The 15,719-nt window shown below is 43.5% G+C and overlaps 2 protein-coding genes across 3 annotated transcripts in view; one reads left to right on the top strand and one right to left on the bottom strand.

Moving 5' to 3' along the window:
• Positions 1 to 15,719, top strand: part of LOC118594502 (solute carrier family 22 member 19-like) — a 703,508-nt gene that overhangs the window by 309,878 nt on the left and 377,911 nt on the right. The window lies entirely within an intron of this gene.
• Ubxn1 (UBX domain protein 1) lies at positions 466 to 4,164 on the bottom strand. Its single transcript, XM_036204560.1, has 10 exons — positions 4,097 to 4,164; positions 3,926 to 4,011; positions 3,773 to 3,826; positions 3,578 to 3,684; positions 3,406 to 3,475; positions 2,473 to 2,664; positions 2,327 to 2,378; positions 1,876 to 1,992; positions 735 to 927; positions 466 to 595 (listed from the first exon to the last, which is right to left on the bottom strand). Exons 2-10 carry the CDS (start codon positions 3,982 to 3,984, stop codon positions 546 to 548), a joined length of 894 nt encoding a protein of 297 aa, XP_036060453.1. The 5' UTR covers positions 3,985 to 4,011; positions 4,097 to 4,164; the 3' UTR covers positions 466 to 545.

Genomic DNA, 15,719 nt, shown 5'->3' with positions numbered 1-15,719 from the left:
GCCTTGGCTATCCTGGAACTTGCTTTGTAGACCACAATGGCCTTGAACTCACAAAGATCCACCTGCCTCTGCTTCCCAAGTGCTGGGGCTAAAGGCATGTCCCACCACTGCCTGGCCCAGTAAGGATTTTAAACTTAAGTCCAGCATGGTGGCACACACATTTAATCCTAGCACTTGGGAAAAAAACAGAGGCAAGAGACCTCTGAGTTTGAGGCCAGCCTGGTCAATATAGTTCCAGGATAGCCAGGGCTACATAGTCTCTGTCTCAAAACAAACAAAAAATCCTCATATACCACTTTATGCTTATGAGTAAAAGGTACCATGTAATGCACACACACACAAATCAGCTTAATCAGTGCTAGACAATCTACTGCAAACTGAATACGAGAAAGAAGTCCTACTTCAAATGCCTTCCTTTTATCTTCTTATATTGCCCTTTTAGTCACTGAAGAAGGAGCAAGCGTATACAGAACTCAAAGGGTCTATTTATTAGGAAGGAAATGTCAGTGCTTTATCAAAGATGAAGAGGGATGGTGGGATGGACCTCAACTGGGACACTTCTTGGCCACAATGAGGACAGCAGAAGGCACGAGTCCTAAAGAAGAGAAAAAGAGTTTGAATTACAAGGGTACTTAGGTTTAGGCCTTCAAATTCCTGGACACCTACCATGCCTTTACCTATGCCTACTGCCCCTCATTCCTTTAATTCCTGACTCTTGGTCTCACATAACATACCCAGTTCCTGCAGAGGCCGCTCCATGTCAGCCTCTGAGAAAGCCCTTCTGGGGAAGCCACTGAGTAACTGCACAGGGTCCTGGTCCTGTCCAGGTTCTTCCCCACGGTGAAGCTCCACATAGAGCCTCACAGCTGCCAGTTGTTCCCGGGCCCGGAACGTTTGGGTCAGGGAAGTCCCATCAGGCAGCCTAACCTAGAAGGCAAAAAGTACTATGAGCACTGGAACCAAGTGAGGACTAGGTATGGGGTGACTCCTGTCTATCCCAGCACTCGGGCAGACAGATCTCTGAAACTTCAAGACCAGCCTGGTTTACATAAAGTTCAGGGCTGGAAGCAGGAAGAATAAGTTCAAGGACGGCATCAGGTACATGAGACACTGTCTCAAAAATCAAAACAATGAATAAACAGGGTGAGGCCAGGTAATGGTAACACCTATAATCAGTACACAGAAGATATAGGAAGGAGGACCACCAGAAGTTTGAGGTCATCTTGATCTTCACAGTGAACTCCAGGTTAGTATGGCTATACAGCAAGACCCCAGTCCCAAAAATAAAACCAAGTGCAGAATGATGGCATGTCTGTAATCCCAGCACTCAGGCAGAGGCAGGGGTATCTCAAAGTTCAAGACCAGCCTAGTCTACATATCAAGGAGCCTATCTCAAAAGAAACTGAAGTAACCCAGAAAGGAAAGGAAGGACTAAAGCTGGCCCTGCTTTCCTTGGAGAGTCTGAACCAGTACAATACTATTTAAGTGAACTGAGGAACAACCACTTCTGCTCTGCTTCAGTAGGTGATGAAAAAGGACTCCCAGCTACCTCACAATCAAGAGAAAAGAAGATGGAATTATTTTTAAAAATCAGGATAAGTGCCATACTATGAAAACAGCTGTATAATGAATCTAATGAAAACATTATGAATAAATTAAAGGGTAACTGCTGAGTAAGAACGAAGTATGGATTTAAATAAGATGGGAAGGTGAAATTTGATCGCTCCTAAGAGTAGAGGAGGTAGGACTTCAAAGGTCATCATGTACAAAGAAGGGAGAGGTTTGGCAATGGGACTTGAGTGCAAACAGCTCTGGGCCGGACACTTTACAGGCCAACACCGGGTTCCAGGAGCAAGACAGCCGCCAGAAACCTACCTGTATGCGGCACTGGTCATACTCGCGCTTGGTAGGGGGCTCCTGGCTGGGCGAAGAAGGAACAGGACCTGGATCCGTTGCTGGTGGGGATGACCGAGAACCCACACTACTACCATACTGGAAGACAAAATAAAACACTAGCTCAGTGGTAGCACACTGGCCTAGCATGTATAAAGATGCAAACTTCAAACTCCCTGTACAATGTATATATATATACATTACCTTTAAATCAAAAACAACAAAAAATCCAACCCAGGTTTGGTGACTTACAACTTTTAGTTTTAGCACTTGGAAGGCTGAGGCAGGAGAGCAACCAGAAGTCTGAGACCAGTCTAGGCTACAGAGTGAACTATGTCTCAAACAAGTCATATAAGCACATGCTTTCTCTTCAGAAAGAAAAGGAAATTAACCCACCTACTCCATTATACCCACAGACTTTCTAATCACCCACCTTCTTGGCTCTCTCTGCTTTGTCCCTTTCAATTTTTTCTCGGACCCTTTGTCTGGAATGCAGACAGGAAGAAAATAGGTCAGACACAGACAAGGAAAATCTTGATTTCCTTCTCAGCTACCAACCAGCATGATCAGCATCCAGACCTGGCAGCTAATTCTTCAGCCTTTTCTCTCCTGCGTTCCTCAGCAGCCCGGCGCATCTCATCTTCCTGTAGTTTCTGCCGTGCAGCTGAGAGCTCCTGCCCTTGTCTCCTCCGCTGTTTTTCTCGTTCCAAAGCTTCTCGCTCCTCTCTTTCTTCACGTTCCCGTTGCTTCTGGGCCACAAGCTCCAACATTCTGTTTTGCAGAGAAGAGCGAGCTAAGTTGGACATTGAGTGGGAAGCTGAGAAGCTGAGTTTAAACAAAGAAATCGGAACAAAATAAGGGAACAGGTGTTCTAAGACAGATGGAAAACAAAACCAAAACAGTAATAAAGAAGTGGCCTAGGAGTGTGGCTCAGTGGTAGAGCACATACTTAGCATGCACAGGGCCTTGTAGTTAGAAAAAGGGCAAGTGAGAGCTAGTTGTAGTGGTGTGTACAACTATAATCTCAGCACTAGAGGCAAGAGAATCAGGATTTCAAGGTAATCTGTAGTCACACAGGGAATTTGAGTCCAGCCTGAGCTACGTGAGACTGTTTCCTGGTGGTTGCTTGTTTGTTTTTATTTCGTTTTGTTTTCCAGAAACTGGAAAGGTCAGGTTCTATGGTCAAATGTGTGTTTTCACTGAAAGGAAGGAAGATAGCCCCATGACCCTTTGGAAAGTGAGTCTATGTACGAGATATGGTGGCCCATGCCTGTAACCCCATTGCTCAGAAGAATGTGGCTTTGAACTTAGCCTGGGATATGTAGTGAGTTCCAGGCCAGCCTGAGGTAAACAGCTAGACCCTGTCTCAAAAAATAATGCAGGGCATAGTATAGTGGTGAAGGTGTTTAATCCCAGCACTCTGGAGTTAGAGGTAGAAGGAACAGTTCTTCCTGGGCAAGAGAGAGGCTGACTCCAAACAAAATATACGCACAATGTGAAATTGCCAGTTACCTCTTAGTCTGTTCTTGTCTTTCCTCTTCAGTCAAAATGGGTTTGCTTTCTCCAGCAGCAGACCCAGATCCTACAAACAAGCAACCAGCATTATTATTTATAATAAAATCATTCTGGTTTTCTCAGGCCCTTACAAGACATCTAGAATCACAAGATGTCTCCCAGTCAGGACCTTCAGGGCCAACTTGCTCTGAGGACGTGGGTTCCCGTCCCAGGATATGGCCGAGGGGAGTCTCTAGAGGCTCGTCCACATCGGGGTCGTCTTCGTGCTCCATAAGCCTGGGAAGGGAAAGTGGGCAGGGGGTTAGCCTTGAGGCCGCCCGTCCCAGCGGCCCCCAAACCTCCGCCTCCGGGGCCGGTCGCTCACCAGTCCATCGCAGCCTCGATGCCCTGGTTCCCTGTGAGGGCCAGAGCCTTCTCCCTGGGGGCAGAAACACGGAGAGTAGCGCCCACCAGCCATGGTGACAGTCAGGCCGGGCAGGCCCGCGGCCCCCACCCGGGCTGGGGGAGGCTCCCTTACGCGCGTCCCCTGGGGAAGCCCATCTCGATGAGGCTCTCCAGAGCCGTCAGCTCCGCCATGGCGCCCGCCGCCGCTTCCGCGGGGACCTGCGGGGACCAGAAGGCAGGCGGCAAGGGTCAAGCCGGGGCGACTCCGCCCGCGACGCCGCCCTCCGGGCGCTCGCTAACTCACCGGGTTGGGGACCCGGGAGCGGGGGTGGGGGACACTGGCGGAGGAGCGCAGAGGGGAAGCGGAAGTGCCCTGTCTGTTTGGGTCACGTGGGGCGGGATGGGCGGGATGGACGGGTGCCGGGAGGGTCAGACCAGTCCCGTCTGGTGGGCGGGGGCCGCTGCCAACCCGAGCTGACTCAGACCCACCACGCCGGGGCTGTGGAGCTGGCGTGCAAAGCTTAGGGCTGAAAGGAGGGCGCGAGAGACGGCTCAGCGGGTGAAAGCGTCTGCCGCCAAGCTGGACTGTATTAGTTTGACTTCCAGGACCCACGCGGTGGAGGAAGGAGGATTTATGTTGTCCTCTGATCTAGACGCTCAAGTCGTGGCATTCGGGATGAATAATAAATAAGTCAATGTATGCAATACAATCTTTACTCTCTTTTTGTTTTGTTGTTTGGCTTTGTTTTTGCTTTTCGAGACAAGGTTTCTCTGCATAGATCTGGCTACCCCTGAACTGGCCGCAAACTCAACAGAGATCCACCTGCCTCTGCTTCCCAAGTGCTGGGATTAAAGGTGTGCGCCACCATTGCCCGGCTCTGGGTTTTTATGATTAAGATCAATTAGTATTCCTGCTACAAGGTGACCCAAGGGGGACTTTTGACTGCTGGACTTCAATACTTTGATAGCTGGACATTGGTAGTTAGCCTCAGGGAGAGGAAGTAACCAAATAAAGGAACAGACCTTGGTGGCTAGCTTTAGGGGTGTAATCTAATGGATTTAGCAAAGTAGAGAAATTGGCGGGGGGGGGGGGGGGGGGGGGGGGTGGGGGCTGTCAGAGCCACGTTTGCCATGCTTGGACTGGCTAGAGTCCCTTCAGTCTACAGAGCGAGATCCAGGACAGACACCAAAGCTACAGAGAAACCCTGTCTCAAAACAACAACAACAATAATAATGATAATAATAAAACGGAAGCCAGACAGTGGTGGCGCTCACCATTAATCTCAGCACTCACGAGGCAGAGGCAGGCAGATCATTGTGAGTCAGAGGCCACCAGCCTGGTCTACAAAGCGAGATCCAGGACAGGCTCCAAAGCTAAACAGAGAAACTCTGTCGCGAAAAACAACAACAAAAATAATAAATAAATAAAAATAAAAACCCAGAGCCAGATATTGGGGTAAATGCTGAAAGATCATAGAAGTAGAGCAGCCAGCCACTAGAGAGACTTCTTACCTCTAGAAATCCTCAGCCTGAAAGGGCCGAGCTCCTGTCTCCTCCCACCTTACATTCCATATCACTTCCTTTTAGACTGGATCAGTCTTGTATAGCCCAAGGTGGCCTTGAACTCTCAGAGATCTGTCTGCTTCTGCCTTCCGAGTGCTGGGATTAAAGGTTTGTGCCACCACTGCCGGGCCTCTAAGGCTAACTACTGGCTTAAGTCTGCACTCTGCTGTTCAAGCAAGCTTTATTTGTTAGATGACAAAATATCACCACATCACCTAATTAACATACCCATTTAAAATTAAAATTAGACAGCACCTCCTAATGCAGGGTTTCCCATTTTACCTTTATAAACTGCCTTTTTCCTATTGCAACGTCTCCTTTCTATCCAGAGGCCATCAATTGTCCTCCCTCTGGGGACATTAACCCTACCCCCTTTCCCTATTCTCTTCCCTTCTCCCTCATCTTCCATCTCCAGTGTTTGTCCCTTATCCCTTCCTGGCCTGTCTCTCTGGGGTAAATAAATCTCCTTTGTGCTGAGAATTTGGTCTTGGGGTATCCTGAGCTGATAGCAGTCCCTTCATAGATCAGACTGGCCTTGAACTCAGAGGTCTGCCTGCTTCTGCCTCCCAAGTGCTGGGACTAAAAGAATGTGCCAGTATTTTGTACAACAGCTGTTGGAAATGATATACAAGCAATTTCATCAATCTATAGTTTACCATTATATGGATGACATTTTACTAGCTGATTCAAATGTAGATATTTTAGAGAGAATGTTCGAAGAAGTAAAGAAAATTTCGCCTTGATTGCCCCTGAAAAAAATACAAAGAAGAAATTTTTATTAATTACTTAGGATATAAAATAAGTCTACAAAAAAATTGACCCCAAAAGGTGCAAATTAGGAGAGATCAATTGCAGACTCTTTTTTTTTCCCCCCCAAGACAGGGTTTCTCTGTGTAGCTTTGCACCTTTCCTGGAACTCACTCCATAGCCCAGGCTGGCCTTGAACTCACAGAGATCTGCCTGCCTCTGCCTCCCGAGTGCTGGGATTAAAGGCTTGCACCTCCACCACCCAGTTTCTTAATGACTTTCAAAGACTGCTGGGACACATTGCCCATCTATTGGAGTAAAAAAATACAGAACTGATTAATTTGTTTCAAACCTTAAGAGGTGACAAGGATCTAATTACTCCAAGAGAATTATCATCTGCAGCTGAGAGAGAACTGGCTTTGGTGGAAGAGAAATTACAGGATGCTCGTGTGGGTCGTATGGATTGTGTGGGTCCGGAGCTTGACTACATTCTGATTATTTTACCCTCTACACATTCTCCTACAGGAATATTAATGCAGAGGGAAGATATTAATTAGAATGGATCTTTTTACCACATTAACAGAATAAAAAATTAAACATTTATGTAGAAAAGATTTCTGAGTTGATTGTAAAAGAAAAATTGAGATTTCATTAATTAGCAGGAATAGACCCATCAGAATTTGTGGTACCTTTTACTAATACTGAAATTGACTCATTATGGGCACAAAATGAATATTGGCAAAGAGCTTGCAATAATTTTTTTGGGAGAGATTAACAACAAATATCCCAAAAGCAAGAGAATTCAATTTATAAAGAGAACTAACTGGATCCCTCCTCACATTGTTTGGGGAACACCAATTTCTGGAGCCCCTACATTTTAAACTGATGCAAACAAATCAGGAAAGGCAGGTTATAAATCAAGAAAGTTAAGTAAAGTGGCTCAACGCCCTTAAGATTCTGTCCAAAAGTCAGAATTTTATGCTATTCTGATGGTATTAATGGATTTTACAGAACCTCTTAACATAGTTACTGACTCTCAGTATGCAGAAACACTTGTTTTACACATCAAAACTGCTGAATTTATTCCTGATGAGTCAGAATAATTTTGTTATTTATTCAGTTACAAGAAATAATCAGGAATAGGAATCATCCCTTATTTATAACACACACCAATCCCATATGGGTCTGCCAGGCCCTCTAGCACAAGGTAATGGTGAAATTGATCAACTATTTATAGGAAATGTGCTGGAGTCCTCAGAATTTCATAAAAAATACCATGTCAATAGCACAGGTTTGGAAAAAGACTTTTCCATCACTTGGCAACAAACAAAGGAAATTATAAGAAAGTGTCCTACTTGTTCTTTATACAATCAAACTCCACTACCTGCAGGTATTAACCCAAAGGGTATTCAAAGAAATGACATCTGGCAGACGAATGTGTTTCATTTTGTAGAATTTGGAAAAATTGGAATATGTACACCACACTATTGATACTTACTCAGGATTTCAGTGGACAACTGCTTTGAGTTCTGAGAAGGCTAATCACACATTTGTTAGAAGTTATGGCCATCATGGGAATACCTGTACAAGTTAAGACTGTCAATGCTCCAGCATATGTCTCTAGAAAAAGAAACAGTTTTTGTTTATTACACTATAAAGCATATTACAGGTATACCACACAATCCTACAGGGAAAGCAGTTATAGAAAGATCAAATCGAACTCTAAAGGATATGCTAAATAAACAGAAAGGGGTATAAAGACCCCCAGAAATAGATTGCATAATGCTTTATTAACTTTGAATTTTCTAAATGCTAATGAAAAAAACAACAGCTGTAGAGAGAGAGACATTGGATAATAGAAAAGACTACAGAATTAAATCAGCCTGTATACTTTAAAGATGTTCTGACCTCAGAATGGAAACCAGGATATGTGTTACATTGGGGACAAGGTTTTGCTTTTGTTTCCTCAGCAGAAGATAAGCTGTGGGTACCATTAAAACTGATAAAGGTTTGATTTGAACAAGAGAGACTCTTAATTAGAAGAGGTGATAATTCATCAATCAGTATGATCATTCAATTTAAACTAACTTATGTGACTACCAAATGGGTTTTCATTTGATCAGATATAACTTGCCATAAGGGAACCTCCCCAAAATTAGGGTTGGGGAAGGGTTTTGTTTTTTAATTTCCAGGAGAATGAAGGCATGCAGCTAAGGAATCTGAACACCACTGGACAAATGAGACATGTAAAGAAAAAGGACAAACTATCCAGAAAAAAAAATTCCCAAGAAAAAGGGTAATTAGCCTACTGATATATCACATCTCCAACAGGATAAAATTTCATAAATCTTCCCAAATGTTTGTTTCTGCTGTTCTCTACAGACACATAATGCAAATTGTATTTTTGTAGTCCCAGTACAATTGAAAATTTAAGGTAGCTTTGGAGTTGGAGCATGGCTCACTCCTTCTCTAAACCTAAGCATGCTTGTTAAAGTAAAATCCAAAATCTCTGTCTCATGTCAGAAGAGCCATCTTATATGGGACAAAAGAAAAACAAAAATTAAGGAACTATTCCATTGCCACTAATCTCATAATCCTTTGGTCTTATTTTGACTCTTTAAAACTTTTTCATAAGATATGAATATTATGTCAACATTTATGATTTATGTTTATACAACACACACACACACACACACACATATATATATATATATATATATATATATATATATATATATATATATATTTTAAAATTTTTGTCATGGTATTAATGGTCTTATGGACTACTAACTAATTCTAGAAAAAAGCTTCATCTATCTCCCTATAAATGATTTTGGGTTTGAGTTTATATCAGGTAACTAGGAATTAAGTTTCTATATTCTGGATGTACATAACAAATATTGCATAGGACACTTAAAATGTTTACGTTTTTGGCAGTGAACCATGACCATGCCTAACAGCAATCTTTGATGTCTCTAAAAGGATGATGGGGCTCCCTCCACGAGGACAATTCCACCAGGACTATCATAACACCACTCAACTGACAAACACCACCTAAAGATCTGCTTTGGACTACAAACTGCTCAGGACCATTTCAAGGTGGCTAGTAAGATGATCCAGTCTCACAGACTTCGCTAGCCAGGACTTGAGATAGCCCTGCACTTTCCATTACTCAGAGGCTGGACAACAAATGATACAGTTACCTCTCCCAGGACTTGACAATTAACCCAAATTTTTCTTTTTAGGATCCCCCAAAAATGCTTTCACCTCCAGACAGCACAAAGTAATTTTTATTTTTGTTGTTTGTTTTTTGAGACAGGGTTTCTCTGTGTGGCTTTGGAGCCTATCCTGGAACTCACTCTGTAGCCCAGGCTGGCCTTGAACTCACAGAGATCCGCCTGGCTCTGCCTCCCAGTGCTGGGATTAAAAGCGTGTGCCACCATCACGTATCACAAAGTTGTTTTTTGTTTTTGTTTTTGTTTTTGTTTTTTTCCCAGAGCTGAGGATCAAACCCAGGGCCTTGTGCTTGCTAGGCAAGCGCTCTACCATTGAGCTAAATCCCCAACCCCCTCAAAGTAATTTTAAGAACATGACACCCACATTCCCAAGAGGTGAGGTGGGTGATTTTTGGTCTTTCAATGGGTTATGGATGCATATCATTGTTCAGGGTGTTTGGTTACAAGTTGTTAATGGTTTTTTTTTAAAAAAAAAAAAAGCTGAACAAAGGAGATTAGATTCAGAGTTCTTGTTTTGAGAAAAAAGCAAAGAAAAAAGGGAGATATAGAAATGATAGGATAGGGCTGGAGAGATGGCTCAGAGGTTAAGAGCACTGACTGCTCTTCCAGAGGTCCTGAGTTCAATTCCCAGCAACCACATGGTGGCTCACAACTATCTGTAATGAGATCTGGCGCCCTCTTCTGTATACATAATGAATAAATAAATCTTAAAAAAAAAAAAAAAAAAAGAAATGATAGGATAAACTGGGCGGTGGTGGCACACACCTTTAATCCCAGCACTCAGGAGGCAGAGGCAGGCGAATCTCTGTGAGTTTGAGGCCAGCCTGGTCTACAAAGTGAGTTCCAGGAAAGGTGCAAAGCTACAGAGAAACCTTGTCTTAAAAAAAAAAAAAAAAAAAAAAAGGAAGTTATTATTACCAACTATTTAGGATAATAAGGAAATGCAGGTTAAAAATTAGTCACCTAGTACAATCAAACTTGTAGTCATATTAGGTATCTTTTCAAGGTCAAACAGAGATATATTTTAGATAGACAGGTCTTCAAACACTTCAGAGATCTACAGAATATGGCATTTAAGATATTTTTTGTTTTGTTCTTGTTTTGGGGTTGTTGTTTTTTTTGGCGGGGGGAGAGCAATGAGACAGGATTTCTCCGTGTAGTTTTGGTGCCTGTCCTGGATCTTGCTCTATAGATGTTTTCTTACACAGGTAACATTATTTCCTTCTCAAGTCTCTGATGGAGTTGAAGGCTTTATAGTTACAGTTTTCCTTGTTACCAGATTCAAAAGAGAACTTCACTAAAGATGTGTAAAGTGTATAATGTTGAGAGACAGAAAAAGATAATTTTGGGGTTGGGGATTTAGCTCAGTGGTAGAGTGCTTGCCTATCAAGTGCAAGGCCCTAGGTTCAATCCTCAGCTTAAAAAAAAAAAAAAAAAAGATAATTTTGGTAATGCAATTTAGAATAGAAAGTGAATTAGGTACAACTTTTTGGACTCACCAAAATAGGATAGATAATGCAGTATTTTCTCTGAATTTGTCAAATGTTTGTGAACTAAATATTGATGTATTTATTGCTGTATATATTTCTTACTTTTTAAAAAAAAGATTTATTTATTTATTATGTATACAGAAGAGGGCACCAGATCTCCAGATCTCATTACAGATGGTTGTGAGCCACCATGTGGTTGCTGGGAATTGAACTCAGGACCTCTGGAAGAGCAGTCCTTGCTCTTAACCCCTGAGCCATCTCTCCAGCCCTGCTGTATATATTGTATATAGTTATTTTACTTATTGCATATAGTTTTTCTTATAGTAGTTACAATATAATTAGCTACCAAGTGAGTTCCAGGAAAGGCACAAAGCTATACAGAGAAACCCTGTCTCGAAAAATCAAAAAAAAAAAGGGGGGGGGGGGGAGAATGTGATATTTTGTTTGTGTTCTGACAAATAAAGCTTGCCTGGCAATCAGAGGGTGGAGCTAGCCATTAGTTAACCATAGAGGCCACGCAGTGAAGGTACATACCTTTGATCCCCACACTTGACTCAGCACTAAGGAGGTTAAGGAAGTGGAGACAGGAGCTCAGCACCTTTTGTTCTGAGGATTAGGTAGAGGTAAGAAGTCTCTCTAGTGGCTGGCTCCCTTTACTTCTCTGATCTCTCAACATTTACCCGGATATCTGTTTTTTTTGTTTTTGTTTTTTTTTTTTTGAGCTGAGGATCAAACCCAGAGTTTCTCTGTGTAGCTTTGTGCCTTTCCTGGAACTTGCTTTGGAGACCAGGTTGGCCTCGAACTCACAGAGATCTGCCTGGCTCTGCCTCCTGAGTGCTGGAATTACAGGCGTGCGCCACCACCGCCCTGCATAAATGAAATTTTTTTTTCATTTACTTACTTGTATTTTGTATACATTGGTGTCTTGCCTGCATGTATGTCTGTATGAGGATGTTGAATCCCCTGGAACAGGAGTTACAGACAGTTGTGAGCTGCCATGTGGGTGCTGGGACTTGAACCCAGGACCTCTGGAAGAGCAGGCAGTGCTCTTAACCACTGAGCCATTTCTCCAGTTAGGTATGTTTTCAAGGTCAAACAGATATATTATAGACAGGTCTTCTTCAAACACTTCAGAGATCTACAGAATATGGCATTTAAGATGTTTTAATAACATAGGTTCTTTTTTTTTTTCTTTTATGACAATGAGACATGCTTGCTCTGCCAGCACCAATCTACTTCAGAGATGATGATGGGCACTGAAGAAAATTCATGTGGAGTTTACTTTCTATTTTCTTTTTCTTTTCTTTCTTTCTTTCTTTTTCCTTTCTTTCTTCTTCTTCTTCTTCTTCTTCTTCTTCTTCTTCTTCTTCTTCTTTTTTTTTTGTTTGTTTGTTTTTCAAGACAGGGTTTCTCTGTGTAGCTTTGCACCTTTCCTGGATCTCGCTCTGTAGACCAGGCTGGCCTTGAACTCACAAAGACCCACCTGCCTCTGCCTCCTGAGTGCTGGGGAGTTTACTTTCTTTATGGCAAAAGTTAACCACTGGACCAGAAAATGCCCTCACCTCAACTGCTGAAAGTATACTGTCCAAATAGACAAGCAGGACACAAGAGAAAGGACTGCCGAACCTTGCCAAGACAAGACAGTCCTTCAGAAAACGCTGCTTCACAGATGAGTCTGTCAGATATGCTAAGCCTGTAGGCCGAAGATGGATGCAGGGATATTTTATAGGTTGTAGATCAGGGGTGATGATGTGTCCACCACAAGCTGAGTTTGTGCCCAAGTGTGGTCAAAAACTGAGAGCTTAGGTGAGGTCCTGAGCAGCTGGCATCTTAAGTGGAGGAACCTGTGGTAGCTACTAAGAATGCAGCAGAACCAGGCTTTTTGGTGCGTTTCCTTTGTTTGGAGACTGTCTAGGAAAGTGGGCTCTGGTGAGAGGGGTGGGGATTAGGGCTTTCTGGACCATGCAGGGGTGAGCTGGAGGCTCCAACTAAACAATATTTCAAGTTTCCTTCCTAGTTATCCTTTCTATCTGCCCTGAGCTCTGTGGCCTATAGGCACAATGTAGTTTTCAATCAACATTTAGGAAAATTGTCAAAATTTAGGGAAACCTTGGCTGTGAAGGTCATTGTTGGACACCAGGGACAGTGGCAACCCAAATCTAGAAATTAAGTTATTTTTGTTTATTTTATTTATTTTTTTTGGTTTTTCGAGACAGGGTTTCTCTGTAGCTTTGTGCCTTTTCCTGGAACTCGCTTTGTAGACCAGGCTGGCCTTGAACTCACAGAAATCCACCTGCCTCTGCCTCCTGAGTACTGGGATTAAAGGTGTGTACCGCCACCGCCCAGCTTGTTTGATTTTTGAGACAGGGTTTCTCTGTGTAGCATTTGCTGACCTAGAACTCACTCTGTAGACCAGGCTAGCCTTAAACTCAGAGATCTGCCCAACTGTACCTCCTCAGTGCTGGGATTAAAGGCGTGTGCCACCACGGCCCAGCTAAGAATGAACTCTTGGAGGAGTTTCTTGGTGACTGCTGAGACGGTCTCCTGTCAGGCTTCTACCCTTCCAGGGACAATAGCTGTGAAAATACTTATACACAAAAATCATGGGTTTGATCTCTGTAGGTTCACTTTCCAGTGTTCTCTGGGGGTACTTCCTAGGGTATGAAATCCCTCTGGGGCTTTTCTTCCTCCTTTGGGGTTCACTTGCACATTATTGTATAATTGAAGGATATAACATCTTGGCTGGACTAATGCAACAGTTTCAGTTGCCCCCAGACGGGTGTCCTGATGGAGTTTGGTGACCATCTGTCCTCTGGAAGCAGCAGGGAGTATAGGCCTCCCATCCAGCAAGAACCATCACTCATTTGCCTCCTGTTTGGAGTCTTCTTCCCTTTTTGCCCGCTTGGTTTCTTCCTGTGTGTAGGTTACACTAGCATGGTGGTACATGCTGTCGAGAGGCTGAGGCAGGAGGATATCTGTGAATTTGAGGCCATTCTGGTTTGCATAGTGAGTTCCAGGCCAGTCAGGACTACATAGTGAGACCTGTTGTGGGACATATGTGTGTGTGTGTGTGTGTGTGTGTGTGTGTGTGTGTGTGTGTGTTTGAGACAGGGTTTCTCTGTGTAGCTTTGGAGCCTGTCCTGGAACTCCCTCTTTAGACCAGGCTGGCCTCGGACTCACATAGATCCTCCTGCCTCTGCCTCCCAAGTGCTGGGATTAAAGGCACACCACCACCACCACCCTGCAGGATACTTTTTTTGTACACTGTAAAGATGTGTCTCTGCCTAAAGTGCTTTCTGATTGGTTTAATAAAGACCTGAGGGGCTGGAGAGACAGCTCAGAGGTTAAGAGCACCGACTCCTCTTCCAGAGGTCCTGAATTCAATTCCCAGCATCCACATGGTGTCTCACAACCATCTGTAATGAGATCTGACACCCTCTCCTGTATGCATAATAAGTAAATCTTTAAAAAATAATAAAGAGCTGAATGGCCAATAACTAGGCAGAAGAGAATAAGTGTACTGGGCACAGAGGAACCCAGGATGAATCTAGGTGCTCAAGCGAGACTCCAGCAAGACATGGACCAAGCTGGACACACAGAATGGAGGAGAGGAAAAAAGCCACGTGGTAGAACATAGATTAACAGAAGCAGGTTAATTTAAGTGACAAAAGCTAGTTGGGAACAAACCTAAGCTATGACCAAGCTTTCATAATTAATAATGTGTCCATGTCATTATCTGCGGGCTGGTGGTCCCCACAAGAAAGCTTACTACAGAGATCCTATCTCAAAAACAAACAGTAGCAAACAATAAAAGGGAACAGATGGAAAAAAAAAAAAAAAAACCAAGTAAGGCATGGTTTAGTGTGGTGGTTCTCATGCTGGAACTCAGCACTGAGGACACAGAAGCAGGACCACCAAAAGTCCAGGGTCACTTTAGCTACACAGAAAGTCCAAAACCAGTCTGGGCTGGGGACCCAGTCTCAAAAAAACAAAAGAAGGGGCTGACAAGATGGCTTCAAAGGTTTGTTTGGTTTTTTTTGTTTTTCAAGACAGGGTTTCTCTGTGTAGCTTTGCGCCTTTCCTGGAACTCACTTGGTAGCCCAGGCTGGCCTCAAACTCACAGAGATCCGCCTGGCTCTGTCTCCCTAGTGCTGGGATTAAAGGCGTGCACTAAGATGGCTTAGCACCACCCAGCTAAGATGGCTTAGCAGGTAAAGGCACTTGCTGCCAAGGCTGAAGACCAGAGTTCAATGCCTGACACCCACATGGTAGGAGAGAAAAAAGTCTCTCATCTCTCAATTTGTCCCCTGACTTCCACTCTCACATGCAACCACACACACATGTACACACACACACACATGTACACACACACACATGTACACACACACACATACACACATGCTTACACACACACATACACACACACACTCACACACTCACACATACACACACAGAGAAATAAAATAGTTTTTCTTTTCTTTTATTTCTTTTGTTGTTGTTGTTGTTTTGGTTTTTTGTTTTGAGACAGGGTCTTATATAGTCTTGGCTGTCTTGGACCTCACTCTGTAGACCAGGCTGGCCTCGAACTTACAGAGATCTACCTGCCTCTGCTTCTGAGTGCTGGGATTAAAGGCATGTGCCACCACCACCTGGCTACAAATAATTTTTTTAATGTGATAAAAATGAGGTTGGAGGGCCGGAGAGATGGCTCAGAGGATAAGAGCACTGACTGCGCTTCCAGAAGTCCTGAGTTCAATTTCCAGCAGCCACATGGTGGCTCACAGCCATCTGTAATGAGATCTGGTGCCCTCTTCTGGCCTGCAGGTACACATGTAGACAGAACACTGTATACATAATAAATAAATAAATCTTTTTCAAAACCTGGGGCGGG

Source organism: Onychomys torridus, chromosome 1 (assembly GCF_903995425.1).
Source record: "Onychomys torridus chromosome 1, mOncTor1.1, whole genome shotgun sequence".
Taxonomy (NCBI): Eukaryota; Metazoa; Chordata; class Mammalia; order Rodentia; family Cricetidae; genus Onychomys; species Onychomys torridus.
The sequence above is the reverse complement of the archived record's forward strand: the minus strand, read 5'-3'. Positions and strand labels throughout refer to the sequence as shown.